The sequence below is a fragment of the Passer domesticus genome, chromosome Z (genome assembly GCF_036417665.1).
Source record: "Passer domesticus isolate bPasDom1 chromosome Z, bPasDom1.hap1, whole genome shotgun sequence".
Taxonomy (NCBI): domain Eukaryota; kingdom Metazoa; phylum Chordata; class Aves; order Passeriformes; family Passeridae; genus Passer; species Passer domesticus.
Genome location: NC_087512.1, coordinates 68,358,530 through 68,382,399, shown reverse-complemented (window position 1 = coordinate 68,382,399; position 23,870 = coordinate 68,358,530). Strand labels below are relative to the sequence as shown.

General features: G+C 36.2%; 1 protein-coding gene across 4 annotated transcripts in view; it reads left to right on the top strand.

The window, feature by feature from the left end:
* The window catches only part of KCNN2 (potassium calcium-activated channel subfamily N member 2), a 74,804-nt gene that overhangs the window by 37,156 nt on the left and 13,778 nt on the right, over positions 1-23,870 (top strand). For 3 of the 4 annotated variants that reach the window (XR_010353970.1, XM_064405119.1, XM_064405121.1), the window contains 3 exons: positions 8,181-8,322; positions 20,690-20,800; positions 23,310-23,437. Coding sequence is in view for 2 of the 4 variants with exons in the window: in XM_064405119.1 (XP_064261189.1) it covers positions 8,181-8,322; positions 20,690-20,800; positions 23,310-23,437 (381 nt within the window). In the remaining 2 variants the exon portion in view is untranslated. Of the gene's footprint in view, positions 1-8,180; positions 8,323-14,728; positions 14,872-20,689; positions 20,801-23,309; positions 23,438-23,870 lie in introns of those variants that run through there. The other variant, XR_010353971.1, reaches the window with a different exon arrangement.

The window sequence follows — 23,870 nt, the reverse complement described above, 5'->3', positions numbered from 1 at the left end:
TAAAAAAATATGCAGGCATATCTTTTAAAATAAAGATTACAAAGTACTGAAAAACAGTTTTCCCTCAAGCTTGCTTATGTCCCTTCAGTTTCCTTCTTTTATTTTCATGTATTTTAATATCACATTAACTGCATATTTATAGTAGTTTATTTTACAGAACAATTTATGATAAAGACAATATACAGAACTACAGAAAGAGCAGCTCTTGGATATTTCAGGTTTTATTTCTAATAGTCAGTGTGTTTGCAGTCACTGTCCTTTCTGGATTACTTGTTGAATTTTGCTTTCAAAGTGAGTTAATATTTACTCAAAGTGTGGCTTGTCCAGGATTTTAACATACATATTCTTTTTATCAGCTTCTGTCTCGAGCTTTTCAGACAGTATGTCTCTCCACTGGATTAAAGAGTAATTTTAAATTTGATTTTAAATTCAAATAGCTTCAAAAACTTATTCTTAGGTGCTTTTACAGTGTGTATACTAACAGGTAGAGCAGTGAGATGAAGATGCTGATGTAAATCAGCTTTGTGCTTAAGAGCCTGACAACAAACTCACTCCCCATTTGTGCTCTCCTCGCTAAGCTGCTAAAGTAACAAAAGAGTGTCAACTACTCATTTTCCCCATGCATTGTGGAAAGCCTGATGTATTGCTTGTTCACTAAGAATTTTTTCCATGTTATTTCATGCATGGGTACTGATGCGTTTAAGAGGCTGTTTTGCCTCTTTGGGATCTGCCACTGTTTTTGGCAAAATGAAGAATTTCGGTATGATGCAAATTTTTTATGTCTGATTTAAGAGAATTATTTTTAAACGTGTGTCATTATAGAGAACTTTTAGTTCAATGTGTTTTAGCTGGAGCTTTGGGCATAAAAGCTAATCAAACTGGGAAGCCAGGAGCTGAGACCTCGCAAGGTGAAGGTCATCAAAATAATCATCAGCTGTAAAATAAAATCTTAATTTCATCCAAAGAGTCTGTCAGAGAGCTATGAAAAATTAAAATGTGACATTTCATTTTCAAGAAAATGAGGCTAAAAGTGCCAGTAAGGTATTTTATGCTGTGGCCAGTTGTTCTTTCCATTAGAAAAGATGCTAGTGTGTTTTTTGTGAAGACCAGAAAGTCACATGTGATTATGGAATTGTGGAGCACATTGTAATACATGTGCCAAAGTCCATGAGTAAGAATACTTTTTCATACCATACTGTTTTGGTGCTGATTGCTATTCCTGATCCAGCAACTAATATCAACTGTTAGAGCCTGATTTTGCCTCTTAAAGCTTGAGTTATGTGAAGCATGCTTAGTTATTCTGCAGAGTCTGGGTGTGTATATAGAAGCTGGGAAAGGCTAGAGAGTTGAGTTTTTAAAATCTAAAGGCACTCCTTTGAAACATGCAAACTCTTTTTATTGGTGAGAGAATATTATCAAATGTAAAGAAACAGAACTAAGAAAAGCTGAATTCCTGAGCCTGCTCTACAAAATGAAGAAGATAGACCTTTCTGAAGGAAGACTATCTGAATATAATAAAATCTGCTAGTCCAAATACTCAAGATTAACCAGAATTTTGTACACAGAATAATTATTGTAAGTTTTTTGAAATGAGAAGAATCAGTCAGGGAACCTTTGTGACAGCTGCTTCTGTTAGTCCCAGCTTTCACCTCTGAGAGACACAAGGGTATTCCTACATGCTTTACATTCTGTTCTGTTGTGTGCTTTTAACTTCATTAAAATAAGCCATGTTTAAGCACAGTGAACCTAATTGTTTTTCAAAACAGTCAGATTATATGTTTAAAAAACACATCTGTAGGCAAAGCTGAGGACTTTTTGTACAGCTTTCCAAGAGCTTTAGGTATATTCTTTATTCTGCTGAGTCACAACAAGTCACAACTTCAGTTGTACCACTGCAGGAACAAAATAGCTTGAAACTGTTGAAAAGAACACAGTGGGAGTAAGAATATGCCTGTACTGGGGGATAAGTACTAAAACTGGGGCTTGAGGGGAGGTGGGTGTGTTTCTTAATTAAGGCAAGAAAAAGTTCTCCTTAAACTCTCTGGAAACTTTGATAAGACACATTATTTTTTTTCACATAGTCAAGACCTTCTGAAGCAGTAGTCACCACTTTATTTGCAGGATTACTTTTTGGTACATTGATACTGAGCTCTCCACTTCTGTTCTTTGTAGTGGATTGCTGTCTGTCACAAATTTAAACCTTTCCCAATTTCCCAATATTTACAGAACTGATTCAACAGATTCTCCTTAATATTCTTAACACTATTGTTGAAACCACAGGGTTTTAAAAAAAAAATGGTTGGGTACTTTTAAAGGAGCTACAGCAGATTTTTTGCTTGTAACTAAATGGCTTCTCTTGGAAAGATGGAAGATCTTCCCAGCTGCTTCCCAGCTGCAGACAGGTATAGTGATTTAGCACAGCATTTGCTCTCTACAGCGCCATTGAAGACAAGACCTTCACCAGTGGAGGACAAATAAAAGCTTGGCATCCTTAGTGAAAATGGCAGTTTATCATTATTTCTCTACTGGTGGTTTGTCTTGCTCAAGAATTGATGGGTGAGTATCTGACAGAGGCTAGGGGTAATTTTATGTCTTTACCCTTATATTTAAACTATAGTTTATATTAAAAATAATGGTAAAATTTCTTAAAAACACACAATCTCACCCATTTTTGTGTTGATTTTGTGTTGATTTTTCTCCCCTAGGTCCTTTTGTTTCCTTTTAGATTATTTTTCATTTATCTTGCAAATAACATGCTAATTACATAGAATACTTCACATTTCTTGGTTTTATTAGCTTTTTGTAAATAGCCTGAAAGTGCTCTTAGCAGAAAAATCATTAATATTTCTGGCTGTGGTGGAAGCAATCCATTCAGCTGACTCTTACCCATTACTTTTGATTGGGTTCACAACTGCTACAGTTGTGAATCAGTCTGTTTGAAATGCAGGCATTTGTTGTAGTGTTTTGCACTTTCATTAAGCAGTTATTGTGACAATAACATTTTTGCTGCTCTTCATAAATATTTGGGGAACATCAGCAGAAGTGTTACAAAAATGATAAGGAGCACCATACATTTTTCCAAGCTGCCCTTCTGATCCTAAGCCCATGAAGGCGGGCAAAATTTCTTCCATTGACTTCATCATATTTGAAGTCAGCCCCACTGTTCCTTCCATGTGCCATTATGGATTTCTTTTTTCTTTCTTTTAAACAGGAGGAAGGGAGAAGGAGTACAAAGACATCTCTGCTATCATCTTAGATAAATTGCTGCTGGTATTAACCATCTAACTAAGACTAAAAAGACAGTAACAGAATGGTCTGATACTGTGGGGGAGCTCTAATAAGTGGTTAGATCAATCAGTTTCTCAACAGAGCCTTGACAAGTTTCTGATTTACTGGAATAAGCCTGTTTCCAGCTGTTAATAGTCTAAAAGATTTTTACGTTTGACAAGAAAAAACTCAGCCAGAATTGCCATTGCCAGGACTTCCTTCTTGATTATGGTAAAAGCAGTCCATTTCTTCCCTACAGAAATGGTCATCTTTTCAATCATTTTTAGTTCTTTCCTTTACTTGTTCAAGGGGGCAAAACCAAAGATAGCAAAGTTATCAGAGACTGTTCATGGAAGCGAGAGTAACGGAATTGAAACTGCTGAGTGTGAGTTAATGCACCAGTGGTCAAGCTTAATGTTACACTTGATTACTTCTTATTAATCTCTTTTTAAGATTAATGTGTCTTAGATGTCCAGATGTGAATGTGTGATAATTATGTGCAGCTGAAAAGCAGATGTTTCTACCAACTAAATGAAACTTCATCACATACACAAAGGGAAGGGAAGCAGTACTAAAAATCATGACACCAACAGTGAAAGCCGAAGAAGGAGACTGCTGTTTGATAAAGAATTTGAAATATTTCTTTGACAAACAAAGCCACTGCAGTATTGTCGCCTGAGGAATATATTTATATTTTTCTGAGATGAGTTGTAGAACTCCCACTCAGTTTGGTTTGAGAAGGAATTGAGCCATGCTATTTTTTCACAAATACAATAATTCAGCTATTTTTGGTTTCAATTAGAGTGGTGTCAAGACTTATATATGCTGATTAGTGAGAACTGGATAGTGGTGTTTCACAGGATGATGATTGCCTGGTGAATAGTGTGTTCCAGCTGCAGCACTGCCTGCCTGCTGACTTATTCCTTATTAGAAAAGAAGTGTGATAAATAATTCTTATGCCTATGTGACTTCAGCCAATGATTTTTGTACACTGGAGGAATACATAGCTTTTCTAAATGACCCTTTATTCTGCAGCTGTGTGAGGCTGAGTGTAATCAAGAAAATCATACTATATATAGATGCAGGTTTAATACAATTATATACTAGTTCTTATCTTCAAGTGATTCACAATCTTTCTTATGCAGATTTTTGTTCACTAAGAATAGTGGGCTTTAAATATTTACGTGAATATTTGCCATGACTAATTTAAAAAATAAAAATATATAAAAATAAAAACTTTTTCAAAATAAGAATTAGTGACAACAAATCTTCCGTTTTGAAATTTGGTTGGTAATGACAAGATTCTGCTTTGTGTAAAACTCTTCACTGAAAGGAAATCTTTGTCTCTATTTCTTTAATTCTGAAATTTCAGGCTTCCTAGCTTTCCATGGTAAAGTGTTTTCCTGTTGGATTTCAGAAGTTTCAGATATAGAGTGAATGGATACTTTGGGAAAACTACAGTTGAATATTGGAATGTGTTATACCCAAGCTGTCTTTCACAGTCCAGCTGGAATGAGGAGATGTTCGTAATGGCTTCTGATTACGGGCAGAGAGCAAGACAGCTCTGCTTCAATGCTGGTGTAGTTGGCTTCTCTGCTCTCTATAATGTCCACTGGAATTGGCTCTACTGGGGATAATCTCAATGGTGAAGTGAACAATACAGTTGTAGGAATGGCTTTTATGAGGTCTTCTGGTGACTTCTACAGCCACATGTTAGAGATGCTCTTATAGAAAAATGTGAGAAAGTTTAACTTTTGCTGTGACCATTTTGCTATTCCCTGCATAAATGGAGAAGTTCATTCTTTGATGCTGGGATGACTTCAAATAAACATCTAAAGGCAGTGGGTTGATTTCTTTCCCCTTCCTCAAAACAAAGTAGTTTAAATGCCTCTGGTGTTAATTTTTAGCCATTTTCATGAATGTACAAATAAAGATTCTGCAATACTACTTTCTTAAGATACTGCTTTTCCTGCTTTGATGCAGATATAATAATATTTTTTTACCTGATTGTGGACACAGGGTAGCAGAAGACTGTCCTGGCTTTGCTGGTTCAGGCTTGAGTCTCAAGTGATAGTAATGCTTAGTGACTTAATAAAGGACTTGGAAATCTCTGCTGACACAGCAGTAATCTTAGGAAAATCCAAAGCATGTAGACATGTACCACAACTGCTAACCACAGAGATTCAAAAGTTTTAAGTGAGGTTACAAAATATATGAGACAAGATTAAACCACCTTCTTAAAAATATGTCAAAGAAATTATTACAGGATTATCATATTATCATGAGTGTGATACCCTTTTATACTCTCTCGATTTTACCTACAGATTTTTAACTTGAGAAGTCAGCCCTTCAACTTTCTGTGTACAGTTGCAAAAAAAAAAAAAATTTAGTTTTTTTTTAATATTAAATTAGGCAAATTATGTAATTTGCATGCTTTACTGTGCTTGAGCAGTTGCAGCAATAACTGCAACAATTTCATGTCCTCCCATAGCCTTTGTTTCTTAATCACAGTAAATTCATTAATATATACTGGTGATGATTTTTAAATTAAGCATGCAACATTTGATTGCTGAACTATAGCCTTAAAATCATAACTAGGTGAAATACTCTGAGCAGGAAATCCAGAACGCCTGACCTAACAAGATGGAAACATTTAAACAGGCTCTTGAATTGTGCTAACAAATATTGATGTAGATACCTTTAATGAATACTTCATCTAGGGAACCTTAATTGTCTCCATGTCTCCAATGAAACTTGAAGAATTTCTGATGTGCCTTTTAAAATTTATGTCACCTTTTTTAAAGAACCTATGTGTAGGTTGGCTTGTATGTTTTCTTACATGGGCAAAGGAGCACAAGTGGATAAAGACTTCCATTATCTCTTCCCCGTGTCGTTCAAGACATAAGAAAGCAGTTTTGATATTCCTTATGAGTTATTTATTTCTGGAACTTAGTGAGTTGTCTTTGAATGTTCTGTTTTCAGTCATATGAAGCATGGAAATGACCAGGGTCAAAGTCCAAAGAGAGGCATTAAAGAAATGTATTATAAATATTTATGTGGGCATTTCTTAATATTTGCCTCAGTTGCTAACCTTAGAATGTCTTGTAGCTTTAGTACCCTTCTGTAAGCTCATCCAGACCCTGTGGATCATATCTCTTACTTGATACTCTCTAGGGATTTTTAGCAAGATTTTTAGTCCTGTACCGGACTTTGTTGTTGCCTCCTGGATGGGAAAACTGTGTTTCTCTCTCTGCATCCATATATTTGTTTCACTGCTGTTACTTGCTATGTTTGTTAAGTTAAGACTAAAATCCCTAACATTTAGTGCAGTCTAGGGAAAAAAAACCAAACAATGTCAGATTGTGTTTTGCTGTATGCAAAGCTCTATGATCATGAGTTAAATCTGCCGTTCTTTTTAGTTCTTTTTTTTAACTCTTTTTTGCTGTTGTGGTTATTATTGTTTATGTCCTTAGGACCTCCAAATCTGGGCTTTTCCTACATTTTTTTAGGTTTTGTTCTAGGCAAAACAGAAAAACCTGCATAAAGTATGTGAGAGAAAACACTGACACTGGGAGAGAGGAAAATCCAGGTGAAGTCTGAAACAGGCTTGATTGGAGTGATTGCTGTGGTCTCTGGCAGTCAAAGAGCTTTTATGTTGTTGTAATCATCAGAGCATGGATGGGACTTTGAAGATAGCATTTTTCAGACATTCATGGTGAATATCTTACAAGTGTGAGAACAGGGAGTTTCCTGAGGTGCCTGTGTGCTTGCTCTGCATTCTTGGTCTGTCACGGAGACTGCAGTCCGGAAAGGAAGGAAACAGAAGCAGTTATTTCAGTTGTGGGAAGAAGATTGTTTACGGATTTGTGAACTAATTAAATAAATGGCCCTCTGTGACTGCTGTGAGACACAGATTTAGGGACTGTCTAAAATAATACCCTTGGGGAATCTAACAGCATTTAGTTAACCTGAGGCTTCACAGAAGCTGTAGGGGTGATTGCAACCTTGAGTCTGCAGTGGCTGCTGCAGAGAGTCTCTATGGCAGAGCTGCCCTGTCCAGGAAGCAAAATTCCACCCTACTTTAGGCTATTAGGCTTTTTTTTTCTCCCCACCGCAGAGAGAGTGGTGACAACAGGTTTTTAAAAGTAAAATGTATCTTCACCTTCTATTCGGTGTATATGTCATGTGAAGACAAGATTATTAATCTGAATTTGGCAGTTTTTGGAAGGAGCAAGTGAACATATTCTACTATAATATTGAAACTAAGTCAAGAAATGGCGCATTGTGAAATTTCACGTAATAGCTGACTAGACACTAAAGGGAGTTTTTGCTATATTTAAGATAAACATCTTTTGATGGTGAGAAATACAATGGCATACATTTTATTTACCTTGAACTTGTGGAAGGAGAGGGAAGACCATAGGTTGTCTAAGTCAGCATGTATGTGTTCATTTAGGATTAGATTTCAGGTCATAGCATTGCACTCAGTCCAAGGAGATGAAGATGTACTCTGCTGATTGGTTGTGCACGCAACCTGTTCTGACTCTCATATTTGTTTCAAACCACAGCAACTGTGGTATTGTGGTGCCTTATGCTCCTGCAGAGTATTACCAGGACTTGTACCCCTGGTGAAGAGGTTATAATAAAAACAAAGAGTTTTCTGCTACTTTACAGTAATAAACAAATGCTGAAATATAAACCATTTCTAGTACTGGTGTTATTTCTATATCTTCTGATTCATTACTGCTCATGTAATTGTATCTGAGTTATGTTTAGTTCCTTACAGCTGCTTTTAAAATGAGATTGTATACAAAAATGGTTGTACGGACGAGTTAATGCATTTTTTTTTCTGAGAGCACAATAGTTTAACAAATATTTTCACTATAAAGAAATTGTTTTCTTCTTCTTTTCAGATACCATGACCAACAGGATGTTACTAGCAATTTCCTTGGAGCAATGTGGTTGATTTCAATAACTTTTCTATCCATTGGATATGGGGATATGGTACCAAATACATACTGTGGAAAAGGGGTCTGTTTACTTACTGGAATCATGGTGAGTGAATTTGTTAATTGGATATGAGATTGTGTTTGCTGTTAATTAATTTGAAATTAAGCCCAAAACTTTTGGTAGCCATAAAGAAATATTTATCTTCTGTCTTGTAGAGTGTATACGTAATTAGACCATACGTATAGTCTCTCATTCCTAGTAATAAAACGGAGTTTTCTTCTTTTTAAGCAAAAATGTAGTAGCTCTGCAATAAAACAGAGAAACAAATTGCACCCTGACATAATTCATAGCTTCAGAAATCTCAATAAAGTCTTTCATTAAATGTAAAGGTATCGTATCATCTTGATCATCTTTTGGGTATGTGTAATTGGACCAGTACTAATAATGGCTCTTCAGTTATGAATTTTGTTTCTTAAAATTAATCACAAAGAGACATAATGGTGGCTAAATTCTTAAAATTCTTTTGTTTGAGCATAGTTTTCTACTCTATTTCTTACAAGTCTAATAACATATTATTCATAACAGTCCATTGCTTTAAGTGGAATTATGTTATGCAAATTGCACAATAATATCTTTTACTACCATTGATATCATGCAGCAGTTGTTAGGTTTTGCATGCTCAATATATATTTATTAAGTGTATTTCATGTCTGGTTTTAATTTGTTGTTTGGTCATAGTTGGGCAGGGAGTAAAGCAATATATTGTAATGCTGGGAAAATTTACACATATCTACAGTAAATTAGATGCAAACAAGTTCTGGACTCTGCCACTCTTATTTATTCCAGCTTCTGTGTAAATGTCCCTGTGAATAAGAAAGACTGAATGATTGTCATGTATGCGCAGTATACAACAGTGAGATACATACTTGCTTCTGAATTTTTGCCATTAATTATAAGTAATGCATGTATAAGTAATCTGGATCTGTTAAAACAGCTATATTGGGATTATGGCTGAAAGAAAATTATATCAAAGTGTTGCTCCTTTTGAGCAGATAGGTTGATAGAATATTTGTTTATAATAAGTGTACATTTTATGTCCAGAGAGGAAAAAAACCATTTTTTTTTTTTTTTGTAAGGTTTGAGGGGTTTTTTGACAAATGCTTCAAAAATGTTTTAAAAAAACCTGATAGTTTTCAATTCATTGACCATTATTGACAAAGATTAATAAAGATTTCTAGTATATTTTGCAAAAGGTGGTAAATACATATTGAGTTTGCAGTGGAGGTGAAAGGTACAGGCTAAAAGCAGGGGGAGGACTCACAGGGCTTTTTTAAAGGCTGTTGGCTGAGCTCAAATCTGCCATCTTCTGGGGTGTTTGCCTTTGCTCCTTTCTGTGTTGGATACTGATGCCAGAGAGAATGAAGTGTGCTCATAAATTCACGAGGAAAAGAGATGGAGAAGCAGTGTTTATTGACACCTTGCAGGGCAAGGATTGCAGAATAGAATCCTCATACAAAGTCACTTCCACTGCTTTCATGGAAGTATGGATTTATACATACCATTTTCACACATTGGCATCTCTTTTTCACATCTGGTAGACTTGTAAAATGTATGGATGAAACTTTCATTTCTCTTATTGGGTTTTCTTAGTGATTATAGGTTCTGCAGCTGTTTTGGATCAGGATATCATGGTAATGAATTTGGGATAAACATCTATAGAGACAGAAAGCATTCTTAACAAGAAAATGAGCCAAGTAGCTGCTGTGCTGTGATAGGTAAAAAAATAGAAAGCCTAACCACTAATTACATTAAAATAATCTTTGAGATAAAATAACATGGAGCAATGAGAAAAAGTCAGATGCTGAATTACTTTGGGGTTTTTGGGACTTGTGTTTTGTTTTGTTTTGTTTTTATAAAGGACCTGAGGAAATATGGCACAGTAAACATAATAATGAACTCTCTTCTAGCCTAACCTGTAATACCAGAAATTTTCCAGATCTTGAATATCATTCTTTAAAAGCAATTACTCTTCTGAAACTTGTACAGTAACTAATTAATGTTTGTTGTGGAAAATATAAAATCCTAAAAGAACAGACGTAGTGATTTTTATTTCAATAGGAGCAATTGATCTAATTAAAAGACACACAAAGGTAATCGTTGAATGGATGTAGTAAAATAAAAACATAAATTTGGTTTTAAGAAGTAAAGTGTAATTCCCTAGCATCTGAAGCAGTAAATGCATTGGATTACTGTGATCAATGCCAAATACTGTTGAGTGTTTGCTTTTGGGTAAGGTCCCTATTAAAATGGATGGAAGGGCGAATAAATAGAAATACTTGTGAGTACAAGAGTAGTTACACAGAAAACTGAAGAATTAATATTGGCTTTGTGGAACTGGTGGCTCAAGGAAGCCTACTTTGGTGTCTTGATTCCTATGAAGGAAAAACCCTGGAGCCGTGTCTATCCTCCCACTTCTGCCCCAGGAATAGCTTTCTGTGCAATGGAAATGGGAGTGCTCAGGGGGTACAAGGCAGTGAACTCTGCCTTGTACTCCAGCCTGAGAAGTGGACTTTGTGCAGTCCGCTGGTGGCAGCAAGTTGTGTTGGTGATTGACATTATAACTACTGATGTCTTAGTCTCTGATTTAAAGTGACATCTTTTAAACTCTACAAGTGCACACTGCTGCAAAATAGGAAAATCTTTACACATATCAAATGGAAGAATGCCTTGAGAATTGTTGAGAGTAAGATAGCAAAGAAGTTTGATTAATGTATTAGAGAAATTGGGGAAAAAACCAAAATAAAACAAACAATACAAAACAAATAAAACAAAAAAAACCTGTGAACAAAAAAGGCAAACAATGAAAAAATATGAACAATTTACATTTTGATCTTGCAAAGCACTTAAATGTATGAAACTTTCATAAAAATACTGTCACAATGTGTTACAAAGAGGAGCCAATGCAGAGAAGTTTTACAATCAAGCAAGTGAAACTGAACTGGATGCCTCAACTCAATTACCAGTCTGTGTTTTTCCAATGAGACTTTACTAAGCGGCAGTAGTAGACTGTGGGCCAGGTGGACTATAAATGTATTCTCTGCCCCCTGTGTACATTAGGTAGGTCTGGAAGAGTGTGTTGGATAGACACACATACAGCTGCTGTCACTGTTCTCAGAACAGGATAGAGAGGAGATGTGGAGACCTGTGGCATCCTCGCCATGCTGTGCAGCTTGTGTTTTATGCCTGCTGAAGCTGCCATGCCAGGTTGTCAGTGCCCACCCAGGCAGATCTCTCAGATGCTCATCAGCAAGGTGATCTCAGCTGCAGGTGGAGCAATTTCCTTGTATGGTTTCTAAGTGGAATTTAGAAACCATACGAGGTTTCTAAGAAACCGTACAAGGTTGCTGCTTGTGTAGGCAGCACTTCCACCTTCCTAATGGCTTTTTGCATCTAGGGCCTTGGAGTGGTTTGCAAAATTTTCCCTGCTTTATAAGGAGATTAATGAAGTTAGCAAAAATTTAAAGGTCTGTAGAAATTGGTAAGGAGGAGTGTGAGAAGATATGGAAAGGTGCATAATTATGGACTGTGAGAGGGATAACTTTTGCAGACCTTTTTAAGCTGTTGCAGATAAAGCAATGGCAATTCATTCTTCTGCCTGCAAATACATGGACTTGTTATGAGTTTTAAGAAGGACATTTTCCTTTTAGATCCAGCACTATGTGGTGAGGTGGTGCGTTTGTTGTCTGATGCAAAGTTTATGATGCAGAATCTTCCTGCAAAGCCACCCACCAATGGTTAGTACCAGACATGTAGGCCAAACCTATGTTGCTGCAAATAAAATGGGTGAATTGCAGTTGTCCTGTCACAGAATGCAGTTGGTTGGGTATAGCTTGATGAAGTTTGCTTTAAATGAAATAGATTTTATTACATTGCATTGCTAGTATGGAAATTATACTTTAATTGCTTTTCTTGTTGAAATGAACTTCAAAGAGATTGTTAGGCCTAGGAAAGAACCAAATAAATAGTGAGAGTTTCTTAAATGTATACAATAGCTGTGGACAAGATACAGAGAACTATCTAAAATAGGAACAAGGCGCTTAGAGTAGCAGTTTCTAACTGTCTTATTCTTTGTTGGTAGCAAAATCTGAACTGTATTATTTTTGAAATTTAATAGTTGTTAGATTGTAAGAAAAAAGAGGTGAAAAACAAGTAGATTCTAACTACATAGTTAACACTGTCTGCATGTCTTCTGGAATGAGTTCTGAAAAACAGAAAAATAAGGTAAACATCAGATTGAAGCAAATATGGACATTATTTTATATAACTTTATGGATAATGTACAAAAATATCATAAATTATTATGCATAATAATGTCTAAAATTTGTGATTTTATGAAAACTTCTGTTCAAGTTGTTTAATTGTGTAGTGTGTCAGAGAAACATAATGCTTTATAAAATACAGACATGTATTTTGAATTACACTTTAAAAGCTGAAAAGGTATGATCAATTTAAGTTAAAGCACTGTGGTGCATGACTCTGTGGATAAGAAGATATCAAACATCTAGAACACTGCTCAGTTTTTACTTCTCTGAGAGTACAGAAAATATGAAAAGCTTTTTGTGTGATTTGATAGCATCTTGGGTCCATGTCTCAGATATATGCTGGAATATAATTTAGTAGATTCTGATAATACAGTAATAAATACAAGTATTTATTGTTATTATAAGCTACCAACAAAGTATTTAGAATAGACGGCGTTTGTTCCTTCTAGCATAGTACAACCTAAGTAGGCAATGTATTGAGCAGAAATTTTATATGGAGAAGATGATGCCTGCATCTTAGGAGTAAAGCTATTAAATGCTGGTCTGCTGAGAAATTTGTCAGGTCCTCTACTACTGTTGTTCCAGCACAAAAAATTGTACAAATGATAACTTTTGTAGGGAGGCAAAAAGGTAGTTTGGGATTATTTTATGTCTGTGGCTTGTTGGAATGAAATTTCTAGCTGAAGTAAAGAATCATAAATTACCAAAATCAAGTTGGGAAGCTTTAAAACATGAAGTACGTTAAGAGGACATTAGTCTGAAAAGTGAGACAATGGCAAAAGTTCTACTCCATTTGAGTAAACAACACGTCTTGAAAGGTTTCACCGTCTTTCAAAATGAGAAAAATTAAGGGAAAAAAGCTTCTTCAGAAGGTCTTTAGTTTGTACTAGTAGAGCAGGGAAGTTTTTGAAGTGTCAGAGGACACAGGAACTTTTTCCCACTAAGGTCTAGTTATGGATGCATTTCAGTAAATTCAAAGGCAATTAGTTCCTGGCTGGAATGAGAAGCAATTGTCTCATGTTGTTGTTTACATAGGTATGACTAAAGTCGATGACTGTTGCAGTAAAACTTCTTTGATCTGAGAAAATGTAATTTCGTTAGCAATAGCCTTAGATTTAATACAGCAGTTTTTGTATACTTTTACACATATTCTCATGAAACTTTTGTATTTACAACACAGGTGAAGAAAAAGAACGTCACTGGTAGCTTTCATCCTGAATTATTGAAATTATGTTTCCCATCAGCCTTACAGGCTGTTAAGTCTGCTCATTTAAGGAAATTGGACTTCAACCCTTGCTCAGCAAAAAGTTTTTTATGCCTTTTGGGATACACTGTCCAGGGGTGTTTTACCTGTTATGACGACTGAAGGTTTACCAGAAGCCCAGTCATCAGGGCATATTCAATTGTCAGAGTTCCCTGACAATCTACAGTCATTAACAATACATTCATTAACACTACAGTCCTTTATAGGTTCCCCTGTAGAAGAGATACTGTCTTCATGTTATAAATCATTATGTCCTGTGCTGTCCCAGATGTCTCTCCTAGTACCCAGCTTTCATGTCCCAAGAAGTCTACTTCACCCTCACTTAAGACTACCCATTCTTATGTGTGACACTATTTAATCAATTTCACATTTATACATAACAGTTTAATGGTCTTCATAATTTTTTTTTTTTCACAACATTGCTAAAAACCTTATGGGCTAATTCGAAGTAAACAATCCTGCTCATCTACTCTTATATAGATCAGAAATTTAAATGTTGCAATAAAGTTCTAGATGTGATGCAGACAAACTCCTCTGAAGATAATAGTAGCAAGGCAAATATTGAATATTTGAATATTCAATATTCGTGTATTTGAATATACACGAAAGTATAAATAATGCAAAGGTTTTTTTGATCACCCTTTGGTGAGATAACATAGTTGTTGTCCTATTACTCTTTTATTTCAGTCTTGCAAGGTTATGCATCTCTCCCAGTAAACAGTGACAAATGCAAACCCATATTAATACAGCACCATTTCCCTAGCTTCTGTCTGTATTGTTTTGGAGAGGTTTTTTTTACTTCAAGCAACATTTTTTAAAAATTTTTTCCCCTTCCCTGGTGGTCATGTATGCCCACCTTTGAGAGAGCCGAATGAACAAAATACCTGTTTAAATTCTTACAGGATTTTCATTTTATGCAGAGCAGCAGGAGGAATGTTGTGCCTTTTCTGGTGCAGAGCTAAATTTCCCACCAGAACCATATGTCTGCAAAGCGCACCTTCTCTCTCCCTCAGTGGATCCCAAGAGAAGTAAGCAAGAAATGTGGCAGCTGCCTTCTTTCTGCTACAGGCAAGTATAGCAGGACACTTTTGTGACGCCTACACCACTTAAGATTGCACTTCACTTCCAGTCCAGTAAACCAACCAAAGATGCCAGAGAAAGTCAACAGAGACGCTGATACACAGTGTTGCTTCCCTTCTCACCAGCAGCACCCTCCAGGTGGTTGCAGTAGTGACTCAATTTGCTGTAGTCTTGTAAAGGTATCTCAAAACCTTATCAAAAAAAGAACCAATTGACAATGCCTGAGGCATTTACTTAGAGGATGACAGGGTTTCTCTGCTGACCTGCTGCTTTCAGTTCTAACTGAAAATGCCGCCGGTGCTAAGCTTTACTTGCCTTAGATAAACCCTTGGTTGAAGAGTTGAAAACACTTCTCTGGCTGCCAGTAAATCTGGGCCTTGACAAGAATGCTGGATGTACATGCTAGACTGCCCTTGAAGTCTGAACCCTGCAGTTTTCCAATCACTGTCTTGCAGCTGTGTGAACCTTCAGTCTTAGCACTAGTGAGTGGTAGTAAAGGCATGGTCTTGATCCAGATTCCATAGCCACATTTTCGTTGTGTGCTGTGGGAAACACCAGCTTGTTCCCTCCAGCTGCCATGGCTGTGTCAGGTGTGGTTTACTGTAATGTAAAATCCTCTGTAGTAACTTTTAGTTAGTCAGCTTTGATGTGGTGATTCTGCTAATATCAGCAGAAAGCTCAGTGTGGATTGCAGAAGTGAAGAGGACAGAGGATTGAGTTTGGACTGCAAAAGGCATCTCAGCTGCCATATAGAAGTATAATGGTGAGTGACTTTGACAAGGAAGGAAAAGGGAAAGTCAGGTCTAGTATGATGCTATAACTGGTTATAGCATCAATAGCAATTAATAAAGGCCTACCACCTTTATTAATTCTTATTTATATTCCTGTAGCCCTTCAGGACTCCTAGTCCTATTGATACCAGTGTTGTATAAAGAGAATGGAAATACATAGTCCAAACTACTGACGAGTTTAGCATTCCCATAGAGCAAATAGAATGGGAAACAAAGAGGAATTATGTAGGATCAGTAGAATTGGCATACCAGAATCTGACGTACCTTCACTGATTTTGCTAGGCTTTGTAGTAAGTAAAATCCTAAACAAAGGGGAAGGTTTTAAAAGAAAACTATATATTAGATTTATATGTTTCTTGGGAGCTTTTACTAAGTAAATAGGTGATGCAAAGAATCTGTCTGAAAGATGTTGTTAGAAATGAAATCCATGAGGAATCATAAAATACTGCAGCTGAGGGCAAATGTTCTGTATACGATCCTATAGAGAAGGGACTGCATCAACACAGAGCGGAGTAGCACTGTAAGAATGACAGGCAAAGAAAATAACCATTGCAGCAATCTCTGATGTGTCTAAGATATAGTTTGTTTTGTTAAAGCAGTTGAAAGGAGGCTTGCAATAATTCAGAACTAAGTGCCAAGAGGAGAGATTGTGCAGAAAATAGGGGAAGTTGCAATTTGTGATGGCTGTAAGTAAAATGAAAGACAACACCAAGTAATAGTCATGCTTTTTTCTGAGGGTCACGTTGAAGCTAAATTCATGTCACGTTCAGTTGCTAAATTTAAAATATAGCTTAAAATACAATTAATTTAATCTTTCCTCTCTTTCCCTTTTCAAATAGCATGGGCTTGACATTAATGCCTATGATGTTATTTTTTCCCCCTCAATTTAATCCATACTTCTATTCATTTTTTAAGGTGTTTCAGTCATCGTATAGGTTTATGTAATAGAGAAAATTATTATCCTACTAGTGTTTAAAAACTGCCTGACCATATATGAGTAAAATGCCAACATACACTTCCACTTACATTTCTGTCAGGGAAACTCACTTTGGATTCTAGGCATCAAAGAGGGCTAGAGAGGAGAATGGCTTTCACAGACTTGTCTACCTGCATGAGCATTTGAACTTTAGGTGTCATTCTTTGTTCTTAACAGGAGCAGCATATTTAGAATTAAAGGTGCTACAAAGAATGTCTTCAAGTTGCTTGCAGTCACATCCAATTTTTTTCATAAGCGACAGCAGCTAAATTGATTGACAATCAAGGCAAGTTCTGTCCTGTGTAAATGGTTGTGAACTTTATGCTAAAGGTTGTACTGCTCATAAATGCATCAGAGATCTGATGCCACTGTGAAGTCCAGAGTTTGTTGATTTGCTCAGCTGGAAGACTGTGGATATTATTTTTATTTATTTTCAGACTTCTTGCTTTTACTGTAGACAAATATGGTACACTTCATATCAAGCAAGAAATAATGTGTGTTCAGGATGAAATTCATGTTCTTCATCTTCTGATCCTTGCAAACAGGAAATAGGCATTGCTCAGCTCATCAGTGGAGTCCTAATCTTGCCTATTCTTCAATCTGTGATCTTTAAGAGCTTCTCATGCTTTAGTAGATAATTTCATTCAGCTTGTACATGCTTTCTGGAAAACAGAAGAATTCAGGTATCAGAATCAAGCTTTTGAAATGGGTGGTTGCTGGCAAACACTTGATCATAAAGTACTTGAACACCATCAAATTAATGAATGGTTAATTCTGATATTATTATTTCCACTAAGTGGAGCAGATGAACACTGTAGTCAGACCTTAGCCTTGGCTTGATCAATTTGCTTACACTGCATGTGTTGTAATAATTTCTGTCCTAAGTGCCCTTAAAACCAGGCTGCTTACCAAGCCAAAATAAACTCTGTAATGCAGGAGGTGGTCAGGCTGCTGATTAAGGAGTGTGAATTTCAGATAGAATTGATTAATGCTTTCATACCTGAAAATATATATGGTCCTGCCTTTTTAATTTTTGTCATCTTACATATAATTCTCCTGAACAGGAGCTTGAAGCAATGATTTATTCAATTATTTACTTCAAAACTGGATAAAAATAATGATGTTGAAAGTTAATGCAGTAATCAAATATAAGACTTTGTAGAATTTTATTCTCTAGAAAACCCCTCCTGCAGATGAAATAGTACTTTTGCTTAGATTGAGTAATTTTAATAAATAAGTAGCGGATGCATTGCATAGTACTGATATAACAAACTGAGCTTACCAGCTGACCTACTGATTTTCCTATGAATCAGCATATTCAAAAAACATGGCAAGTATCATGCACACAATGCTACCATTTTTTGAAGTAACTGTATTTCCTCTATTTAATTTCTGCAATTTTGAATAATTTTATGAGTATTTTTAAGAATGCTGAGCTCTTTAGGGGAGCCATGTATTACTGCAGGTTGCTGCAACATAAAATATTAATCAGCATCATGTAGTTTAAGTGGAATTTTAGTCATTGTTGTAAGCTGCTATGAGTGATTCTTTTCCCCTTAGAGTACTGTGAAATGTAAACATGCAGGTAGTATAATACTTCCGACTTCTGAAGAAACACTAGAAGAACTCATGTTCGTGTCCTGAGATCCCATCGTATACCACAAAACCAGGAGGTTTAAACTGAATTTAGAATACCTTGCCATCACAACAAGTTGTTCTGGAGATGAGGAAGATAGCAGTGCATATACACCACAGAGGTGGTTGTCACAGCTCACCAGTGACAGTATTGTGACACCACAGGCAATATATTGTATGTGAGACATAAAACTCCTACTTTTGACAGGATTTGGCCCTTACAGCTGCTGTGCCATGTTGAAAATGGCTTAATCACAAAGGCTGGAATGACTTTGCTTCAAAGCAAGCTCTTGCCTGCCACCTTCCTCTACCCTTTTTGAGGGAGATTGGGAAAAAGTCATCTAGTATTTCTGTCCCCCAGTAAATTGGCTTAAGTAGGTGTTTTTTAAACCACCCCCCAGTGGGGTCTGTATTGATAAGCTCATTTCCATTCTAGCTTTCTTGCTGTGAGAAGGCAGAACTCTGGTTATGTCATTAAATCAACATCTGGCCCTAATTTTCCTGACACACTGAACCAAAACATCTCTGCTTTTATCTTCATTTCCTTGCCATTATATGGGGTAATTTATTAATCTAACTGCCTACAGAAAAGTCTTCTGTATATTAGGATTTCCCTCAACAGGAAGAAGACCTAAAGAGCACTGTCTGTTTTCTGGGGAGGTAGGATGTGTTAGAGAATCTTCTGCCTTGTCCTCTTCTCAGTGGAGGCTCAGTGGGCTCCTGAAGTGCTTAGCCTTAAGCTGTGTGGGCTGTATTCTTTCTTTTTAATTGTTATTGGGGTCTAGAGAAGAAAAAGAACTTGGAACACTATTTTGACTCATGGAGAGAGCAAAACTTCAAGTGAATTTCCATGAACTTCCATTGTCACAAGACTGGATAACAGAGAGGTAGAGAAAAATAAAGGCTTAGTACTGAGGACAGGAAATAAGCAGGAAATGCAGCAAAATTATAAGGGCCTCATTTGAAGGAATGCTGAGAGCTTTTGAGGATGGAAGATGAACACTAATTGGAGAAAATGAGAGGAAGATTTGGATGGATTTTTACCAGGGAAATGGAGAAATTATTAATTCAAGGCTTTCACAGAATTCGTTGTATGCCTCAGTAAGTACACAGACAGACAGGATCCAGTTTTTTTTAAGTACTCTGTGTGTAAAAAGGGTTTCCAATGAGTTAATTTATTTTGCAGCCTCTATGTTTTTGTGTTTTGAAAGCTAAATTCTGACATTTCTTCTGGATTTTCTGGAAAGGGTAAGGCAGTTATAGATGTGGGGGATAGAGAATAAATTTATGAGAGAAATACAGAATGAATAGAAGAGCGCTCTGTGACTAAAAACGTGCTAAGCTTCAATGAGAAGCAATGAGAGATTGTTTTATATTGAAAACTGACACAAATGAATAAGAGCTAGATTGGAATGAACCTGCAAGTTAAATGTAACCTTGTATATTTAATGAGATATTTATACTTTTTTAAAAAAAGAAGATGTAAAAATTTGTTTATTAAAACAAATATTAAAACAGCAGAATTTATAAATAGTGTAAAGGTAATGATAACTCTAGATGTGTAAAATTGAGACTGCTTATTACCTGGCTCATTTTAGCCTCCTTTCCTTTTCACCTGCCCCATAAAGAAGCATGTGTATTTGTCATCCTGATAAAGCCACTGTCATTCCAAAGAAACAGGCACCTTCTGGAATTTGCTTGTTGTGCACATGCATACATGCATCTGCACACATATACACAGCATGAATTAGAAAATTGGTATTTTCTCCATGAAAGTTTTGAAGATATGGTCCTGTGTATGTGTTCTATTTTATATGGTAATAAGATAAGGAGAAATAATGTAGGAAAATATCACTGAAGGACCCAGAACAACAGGAAAATATACTAAAGTGAGTAAATACTAATTTTACTATTATTTTTAGGCCCTGCAGAAAATTCTAAGAAACTTTTCTTTTGTGTGTGTGTGTGTTTGCTAAATACTAATCTAATATTATTTCCTCTTTAACAGTTGTGATAACCTTGAGAAAATTTTAAGAAAAGGGTACTCTGTTACTGGGTTAAAAAAGTTGGTGTTATCATTCCCTTTGTTTATGCATTAAAAATGGGATATGCTCAAATGTTCAACCCCTGCAGGGAAAAAAACAAAACAAAACAAAACAAAAAAAAACCACAACAGAACTTTTAAGTGAAGCTGCTCAATAATTATTTTGGTGCCTTAATAGTTTACTAGCCTGTAAATACTGACTTGTCATAATACTCTGAAATGAAACAGCTGTAGTAAGTTCACTGTATTTACCTGGTATTAATCACCTGATGCTTGCCATACTTCTACAGGAGAAACTTCCTGTAAAAACTCTGCAAAATGCAGTAGTAACATCTTGGGGGTTTGTTTTATTGTTTTCAGGGTGCTGGGTGCACTGCACTGGTGGTAGCTGTGGTGGCAAGGAAGTTAGAACTTACCAAAGCTGAAAAACATGTGCATAATTTCATGATGGACACCCAGCTAACTAAAAGAGTAAGTCACACTTTATATTCACAACTGAAAAGGAATACTGTGCATTAATTTCTTTCTGCATTTGTTTTTAAGTAGTCTCCTGCTTGGTATCCTTGCTGAACTTTATAATGAGTATTATTTTGAAAGATTAGAAATTGGATGCCTTGAGTTTTTCTTTAAATTGAGGGCAACTGCAAGTTGTCAGCAAATTTTAAGGATTTATATAGAATATCGTATAGAGGTGCCTTGTAACTGGAAGGTATTTGGTGTTAATTACTTAATTAGCAGTTAAGTGCTGTGAAACTAGAGTATTGTATTAAACCAAAAGCTTTTTCATGGCATATGAAAAATATATCTATTTGTATCTAAAACAGGTTAAATGACTGATAAAAGCAAAAATTTCTGCTATGAGGGATGTTCTTAAGAAAACAACATATGTTTTCATATGTTGATAATATATGAACAATAACAGTGAGGCAGTCTTTCCAACTGCTTTTTTGTACACAACACATAGTTTATTTAGTGGCAGACAGTATGAAGGACTCTGAAAGATATTTTTATATATTATTTTTAGAAGAGACCATTTTTCACAAAATAGGAATCATTGGTATTGATAGAAATATTTTAAATGAAAGAAAATGCAGCAAACAAGGCAATACAAATCCTTTGCTGAAATAAAACAGGTCAGTGTTGAGGGAACAAGAAAATGAGTGGTAGCTGCACAGTCCACTCAACTTGTCCAGTCTCCATTATTGAGAAGAGCTAATGTGAAGACAAAGGTGCTTATAATCACAGCTCAGCAGAACTCAGCAGAGTTTCTCCTTCGTGGTGGGTGCAGAGGGATGTCAGTGCCTGAGATGGAGAGAGTAGTTCTGCTCCAGGCAAGGAGGAGGAGGATGGCTGCCCCAGCACAGCTCCCTGCAGCACTGCAGCGCTGCACTGCTGCAGGTGTTGTGCTGCAGAGAGCCCTGTCCTGTCCCCACGTGCTGTGCTTCTCAGAGCACTGCTGTGCTGGCTCTCATTTCTGTGCTGCTCACCACTACCTGCCTGTATCTCCTCTAAAGAGTCACAGCCGGGAAAGACTAAGGATGAGTGGGAAGACAGTTCTTATATAGGTGTAGAGGGTGTCTGACAAGGTGTCTCTCTGACCTTGTTGATTTACATTTCTATTGCAGTCAGTTAAGGTGTTGTTGATACTAGACCACAGAAAATAATTTGTCCTTCCATAACACAGTCACTTTTCTAGTGTTATCTGACAGCTGAGCCCTAAATGTATCTCAGAGATTGGCCAGATTTTGAGTCTAGTCTTTATTTATGCCTTTTGAAGTTTACTTTGTTCATTTATTCTTCATGTAAATCTCAGTGTTAATCTAATACTTTATTCAAGTGGTGCTTTCAGAGCTTTAAGCTCGTGAAACTCAAAGCATATGAAAGTTGAGCCAAGCAAAGAAATCCAAGATGCACATCAGATCACAAATCATGCAGATGCTGGGGATCTTTCCTTACAGCCTGGTGATAGTCATACCTCTTGGAAGTGCAAGGGCTACTTAGGGATTATGAGCAGTTCTCTAAACCGTGGTTGTGCTTTCAGTGAAGACAGGACAAGGTTCTTCAACACTTAGAGGTGCAAGGTAGGGGAGCCTGTTCTGGGCCAAGCTATTGCATGACATTCCTGCAATATCTTAGCCATTGACTTAGCTCTGACACTGCAGTTACTGGCATGATGTAAAGCTGGAGGGAGAGAAAATAAAGACAAATAAAGACAATTAGGACAATTTTTCTTTCCAAGTAACCCAGTCATTCAGCCAGTAATCAACATTGCATTCAAATTATTTGTATCTTTTTAAGCATTCTTGAAAATTTTGGAGGGCCTAAAAAGAGAGCTGTAGGTATACTTAACACTTTATGGAAAGCCAAATGAAAAAAAAAAAAAAAAAGTCAAAGCACTTTTTAAAAAGAACTCTGCCCATATTAATTGGCAACATATTTTTTCATCTTCTTGGAGAATGTTAAAAAAGAAACAAGTATAAAAACTAAATGCCACCCAAAAAAAAAACAAAAAAAAAACCCCAAAAAAACAGGGACCAAGTGCTCAAACACCTCTGGAAGTTTAAAAGACTGTTAAATTGCTAAAAGAATTAAGTGTTAACCATAGAACAAAAAAAGAGAGAAATGTTATGGTCCTATTGAATACACTTAATTAACATACAGAAAATGCATTAGTATTTCCTCACTGTAATTTATATTGCCGTAAACACCAAACAGTTCCAACTCTTTGAAGAGGGAAAATTATTCCTTGGTGCAAAAACATTTGATATCTGAACACCACATCTGTATAAAAAGGAAACTGCTCAGCAGTCCCTTTAATCCAGTTGTTGCTTTCTTCCCTCAGTGCTGCAGATTCTTGAGGTATCCATTTCCCACAGTTAAGACAGCATTTCAAAAGCTTTAGGAAGAGTTAATAACAGAAAAGTAAAAACATAACATAAGACTACTATTGTCAGCCTGGTGTTTTTCTTTTATTAAACAGGTGAAAAATGCAGCGGCCAATGTACTCAGGGAAACATGGTTAATTTATAAAAACACAAAGCTGGTTAAAAAAATAGACCACGCAAAAGTAAGGAAACATCAACGCAAATTCTTGCAAGCTATTCATCAGTAAGTACTATTTTGCTTTCTTTTTCCTCCCAAGGTGTTTTCTCTGTTAGTTTCCTTCTCTCTCAGTCACTCTTAGTCCCATCCTGCCCCCTCCCTCCTCTCCCCCCACCATTCCTTTCCCTTCATAGGTGATTGTTCTGGAGTTTGATTTTCTTTCAGAGTAAGTCTAAGATAACCATTTGCTGTATTATCTGTTTACAATAAAATAAAAAAGTACACTGGCAGTTAATGTCCATATAAACTGGTCAGTGTTTTTTAGAAGTTTCCCATGCTTCTTGAATTATCTAAGACTTTTTTTGTTCTATGCCACTGAGACCATCCTTTGTTTTTATGCATTTTCCTCCAGGTAGAAAGATGTGAGCTACAATAGACAGAAGAAAATTTTTAAAAACCATTTTCTTTGTAGTAGATGTTTTAATATTTTAAAATCAGA